Source organism: Arachis hypogaea, chromosome 10, assembly GCF_003086295.3.
Source record: "Arachis hypogaea cultivar Tifrunner chromosome 10, arahy.Tifrunner.gnm2.J5K5, whole genome shotgun sequence".
Taxonomy (NCBI): Eukaryota; Viridiplantae; Streptophyta; class Magnoliopsida; order Fabales; family Fabaceae; genus Arachis; species Arachis hypogaea.
The window spans coordinates 29,819,963-29,826,283 of record NC_092045.1 but is presented as its reverse complement, the minus strand read 5'-3'; the positions used below and the strand labels follow the sequence as shown (position 1 = coordinate 29,826,283).

The 6,321-nt window shown below is 29.4% G+C and overlaps 1 protein-coding gene across 1 annotated transcript; it reads right to left on the bottom strand.

The window, feature by feature from the left end:
- Window positions 1–2,817: 2,817 nt before the first annotated feature.
- Window positions 2,818–5,697, bottom strand: LOC112715486 (protein LATERAL BRANCHING OXIDOREDUCTASE 1). The gene is made up of 3 exons (XM_025767261.3): window positions 4,925–5,697; window positions 3,772–4,099; window positions 2,818–3,471 (listed from the first exon to the last, which is right to left on the bottom strand). The coding sequence occupies exons 1-3, from the start codon at window positions 5,419–5,421 to the stop codon at window positions 3,211–3,213; spliced, it is 1,086 nt and encodes a 361-aa protein (XP_025623046.1). The 5' UTR covers window positions 5,422–5,697; the 3' UTR covers window positions 2,818–3,210.
- Between the last annotated feature and the right edge of the window lie 624 nt (window positions 5,698–6,321).

Genomic DNA, 6,321 nt, shown 5'->3' with positions numbered 1-6,321 from the left:
ATAGTGGATGCAATAACATTACGTTATTTGGTTAGTTTATCCGCATATTATAAACTACATATGCATTTAATGGATGTGGTAACAACCTACTTATACAGATCGTTTTATATATATATATATATATATATATATATATATATATATATATATATATATGAAAGTTCCTGAAGAACTAAAATATCTAAACCATCCAATGAATATTCGCAGGGGTTATACTCAGTCAAATTGCAAAGATTTTTATATGGTCTAAAGCAATCTGGATGAATGTGGTATAATCGTCTTATTGAGTATTTGGTCAAAAACGAATTTAAGAATGATGATATCTGCCCATGTATTTTCATAAAGAAATCTGCATCTGGATTCATTATAATTGTTGTGTACGTTGATGATTTAAATATCATTGGAATTCCTGAAGAGATTCCAACAATTATAAAAACTATAAAAGAAGAGTTTGAGATAAAATATCTTGGAAAAACTAAATTTTGTCTTGATCTGCAGATCAAGCATATAAAAAATGGGATCTTTATTCATCAAACAACATACACAGAAAAAGATCTTGAAGAGATTTTATATGGATAAGTCACATCCATTAAATACTCCAATGATCGTAAGATCTTTGGATGTAAAAAATGATCAATTTCGTCCTAAAGAAGAAAATGAAGATATCTTTGGTCTTGAAGTACCATATCTTAGTGCCATTAAAACGCTAATGTATCTTGCTAATAATACACGACCTATCATATCATTTGCGGTGAATTTACTAGCAAGGTATAGTTCCTTTCCAATCAGAAGACAGGAGTGGAATCAAACAAATCTTTCGATATCTTCATGGAATGGTTGATATGGGATTGTTTTATCCGTATGGATCCAAGTCACAATTAGTTGGCTATGTAGATGCGGGATACTTGTCTGATCCATACAAAGGAAGATCTAAAAAAGAATATCTATTCACATATGGTAACACAACTATATCATGGAGGTCCACGATACAGACGATAGCAGCAACCTCCTCTAATCATGCTGAAATACTAACAATACATGAAACTAGTCGTGAGTGTTTTTGTCTCAGGAATTTGATCCAATATATTTTGTCATCATGTGGACTAATTGATCATAAGATAGCTCCGATTGTCCTGTTTAAAGATAATACAACATGCATTGCTCAACTTAAGGGTGGATACATCAAAGATCTATTCAAGCGATAATCTGACAGATTTATTTACAAAGTCACTTCCAAAATCCTCTTTGAAAATATTGGTACATCAGATTGGAATGCGTTGATTTTGAGATATTAAATAATGGTGACAAGAGGAGGAGGTTGTACTCTTTTTTTCTTGATCAGGCTTTTTTCATTGGGCTTTTTTGACAAGGTTTTTAATGTGGCAGTCCCGATCACAAAGGATTTTGTATTCTTTTTTCTTCACTAAAGTTTTCTCCCATTGTGTTTTTCTTTAGTAAAATTTTAACGAGGCATAATCCTAAATGGACATTTAAGGGAGAGTGTTATAATAAGATCAAAATGGATGCCCATTAATATAGGCGGCTGATTTTATTTTCAATACTAAAGGACTCAGCTTCTCAAGGCAGACCAAAGTTAATGAAGTTAAAAATATAAACTTCACACGCCTATAAATAGAGAAGCAATATGAGAAACAATACACACTATAATAACACATAAAATTCTCTTTTATTTCTATTTCTCTTTGAGTTCTTAAGTTGCAATATATATAATACTAGTAAATATGGGTTAACTACCAAAAACACCCCTAAATTATTCAAACGCGGACAAAAATGTACCCAAATTTTACTATCAATAAAAATGTCTTTAAATAATTTAAAAATACAACAATATCCAACAGTAAATATATATTTTCAAAAAATGTCATAGAGATTGAATTTTGATGTGATTTTTTATAAGTATAATTAAAAAAAAGAGATATTATTATTCTTAAAATTTGGTTATTTTTTTAAAGTATATATTTTCTTAAAAGTATTATTAATTAAAAAAATTACAAAAACAATATATACTCAACAATAAATTACCAAATTTTAAGGATAATAACATCTCATTTTTTTAATTATTCTTACAAAAGATTATATCAAAATTCAATCTCTAATGTTTTTTTTTAAGAAATACATATTTAATGTTACATAATCTTAAAAAAAACTAACATTAAATATATATTTCTCAAAAAGTATATTAAACTTTGAATTTTCATGTAATTTTTTGCAAGCATAATTAAAAAAATAAGATATTATTATTCTTAAAATTTGTTAATTTTTTGTTAAGTATATATTGTTTTTTGATTTTTTAAAAGTATTATTGGTTGTTAACAAAAATAATTATTAAAAAATATATACTTAACGAAAAATTATTAATTTTTATGTATAATAATATCTTATTTTTATAATTATGCTTATAAAAAATTGCATCAAAATTCAATCTCTAATGTATTGTTTGAAAATATATATTTACTGTTAGACATTGTTGTTGTGTTTTTAAATTATTTGAAGACATTTTTGTCAATAATAAAATTCGAGTGTTAATTTGGGAGTATTTTTTGTGGTTAATTCCAGTAAATATATAAGTTACTTTTATTATTTTAGTAAAATAATTATATTAGTAAATATCAATACTAGAGTTTTCTATTTATACTTTTTTATTTTATATTTATTATATCTTCTATATTTAATTATTTATTTATTCTCCAACATATATAATAAATATGTCATCAATTGTTTTTCCGAAAATGAAAATAAACTATTAGAAGGATATACCCAAATAAATTTATATCTAATAATATATATACCTGAAGCTACGAGAAAAGCCAAAAGATTTATTAGTAAATTGAGTGGTAGTGTCGTGTTCATCAAGAGCAGAGAGAATAAACCTATAAAACATGAGACATCTTATACCAAAAAGAAAAAATCAAATCCCATTTTAAAATTCAGAAACATGATGATTAATCAGGAATGAATTCTTTTAATCTTTTTTAATAATTAAAGGAATAAAATATAATTTTTTATTATTAATTTTATAAATAAAATAAAAAATATTAAAAAATTAAAATTATACTTTATTTTCTCAATTATTAAAAATAAAATTGAGAGAATCCATTTCCATAAATAATCACCCTTTATTAATAGGATAATAGTAGTAACTTGTATGGACTCCCAATTATATTCCAAATTTCCAATTAACCAGCCTTATTAAGGTGCTATCCTGAAATCATCAATTTGGATGTTATCAACGTTGAGTTTGATGAAGTTACTCCGCTTTCTAATAACTTGAAACTTGCCCCAAACATATGGCCTATACTTGGGAGGGTGTTCCTCATCTATGAGCTCCTCAAGTGGCTTCACCTCAGTGTAGTGAGCTGGGTTGAGGAAGAATGGAATTGAAAGCCTCTCCTTCACAGAATTCACTACCACTCTGTGCTCTGCACTTCTGTAAGCCTCATTGGTCCACACCTTCAACAAAATTCAAAACCTTGTGATATTACGATTTTGAATAACTCAATGAATTCTAACAATTTCTATCAGAACAGGCGATTTTATGATTCAAATTATGTACGTTACTGTTCCATGTTTTACACTTAGTTATTTCAACGTTTGAAGTAAAATCTAGATTTTAACTACCTGCATCAAAAGTTGACAATAGCATATACCCTACCATAATTACCATGTCATAATCATTCTTCAATAATCACTAATTTCCTTCATTCTTAAGAAGAGAACTTGCATATCAGATACTTCACATGAGTGTGTTACCTGCATTATGTCACCAACATTGATGATAAAGGCACCTGGTGTGGGCTTCACTCCGATCCACTCTCCATCTGTTCGTCGCTTAACTTGAAGACCTCCAACTTCATCTTGAGCTAGCACTGTTAAGACTCCATTGTCCCTGTGGCGTCCAACCCCAAGAGCGAGTTCAGGGGAAGGGCATGGTGGGTAGTAGTTGAGTCGAATGGTACTTGTTTGATCTTTGAAATATTCATGGAACCTCTTTGCTTTCAAGCCTAGGCTTAGTGCTATAAGCTCCATCAACTTCATTATCAACTTGCCAACATCCCTAGTGTATTCTTCGCAAGTTTCCCTACAAAATGAGCAAGGCAGTAGCCAAAAAGATTGAAAAGATAAAACAGATTATTATGAACAAATATTTTCAGTTATATCAAATTTACGACCTTCTAGAAAAAAATCATTGATCTTTCTAAAGTCCTAATTGGTAACAACCTCAGAACAGAAATATAAAAATATTAAAAGATATAAATTTATTTGGAAATTATAAATAAACAAAATGTATTTATCTACCAAAAAGCACAATAATTTTCTTGTCTCTACTTTGATGTATCTTAATTTTGCTCCTATTTACCAACACTGCCTTAGGTATGGTGAAATTTATCATGTCTACTTTCTATTTTTCTGTGGTACTAACCTCTTCTAAATCACTCTAGTAATGTTTGTTATACTTACTTATTTAAGAAAGCCTTTTCCCATTAAATGGAATCGGCTGTATGGATCAAGACGTTATTGCGTCATGTCCATGTTTTGAGATGCGACCTTGTTTTATATTGGCTGCCTGACACAACCCAACATAGCTTTAAAAACGTCATTGTGTCATGGCCATATATTGGAATGACAATCATACACAGAACAACCCTATTCGTTTTTCCGGATTTAGTGATGTTCGTTATATTTTAGTAATTTTACAAAACATAAAGATACTAAAGTGTATTATTACCAAAATCTCAGGAGTGGTCAACATATATCTTAGAAATAAAGAGGAGTCAATTTGAATTTTAACAAATCACAAAAGATGTAACTATAATTTTGAGCTTTATTTGCTATAAGTAGCACTAACTTATAAACTAGCTACTGTATAGAACTCACTGTTACTACAGCTTGAAACATAATTTACCTGAACTTGGGTGGGTATTCAGGCCACTGATTAGTCCAATAAGCAACACTATCATCATCAGGATCAGTTGAGGCTGCAACCAAAGTTGGATCCTCAACACCAAAATCAAACACTTCCTTCCAATCCCTAACATTCTTTGTGTGTTCTCTATCATAGTATCCCATTATCTTCACCTCATCCCTCTTCACCCTCCTCTTCTCCTCCAAACTCTGCGCAAAGAACTCCCTCGCCACCGCTTCGATCCTCTGGCGCCTATCAAGAGGCACCCCATGATTGATCACCTGGAAGAAACCCCACTTCTTGCAGGCACTTCCAACCTGTTTGACAAGCTCCTCAATGGAAGCAGGGTCAGTTTCTGAGTTTGTTTCAACATCTTCATGGCAACTAATGGGTGAGAGATCAATCAAGGGTATCCCTTGTGCTTCAGTAGCATTGGGTTTCGGCCTGTGTTCTAAGGCCTGAATGAATGATGAATCAAACTCTCCCAAGTCACCCATGATTGGTTGAAATGTTTTCTTTCACTGTTATTACCTTTTTAAATGAAAGGATTGGTGATGAATATTCATGTAGCCTAGGGGCTTTTATATATAGTTGATGCTATCTTTTCTCTACAACATGAACCAGGACGATTTATTGGGAAAAATTAGGAAGAGGTAATCAGGTTGCTTACTTCAAAGACTCAAAGAAGCCTTAGATGGAATAAAAACAAATTTGCCAAAAATAATGTCAGTATGAGTCATCCCCCAACCCTACCCATTTTGGCTGCCTTATTCAAATCTTCTGTGTAATCATTCATTTATTTAATTATTTTCCCCCTCAAACCACAAATATCTTTTTCGATAATGCCAGCGAATAAAAAAAATCAAAAATTTGTCTTATTTAATATTTATTAATTATAATAATAATTTATGAATATTAAATAAAATAAATTATGATTATTTTTAATTAATTTTTTTATATTAAATATAATAAATTTTATGATACTTTTTATTATAGTGTTTAAATTGTTTAATTTATTTTTAAAAATAAAAAATAAAATATTTAAAATGAAAAATAAAATATTTAAAATTTATTAAATATTTAATATTTCTGTATCTTTTTATTAAAGATAAGCAGGGATGATAATCCCAATTAGTTGTGTGCGTGCGTCCATAAATGCGTGTTTTTTTTTCTTTTTTCAATAATTACATTTTCGGCATCGATCCTGTTATGAGAACAATAAAATCAACAAATAATCAACCAACACGTCCAAAAAAAATTAACAAACAAAATTACACACATCTAAAAATTGAAAAATTACATATTCAAAATCTACGAGCAACTCATCTAAAATTTATATACATTGATTGTTGGTTCATTTTCATTGTTTCTCCATATTTATCCAGTGACTTTTGTCT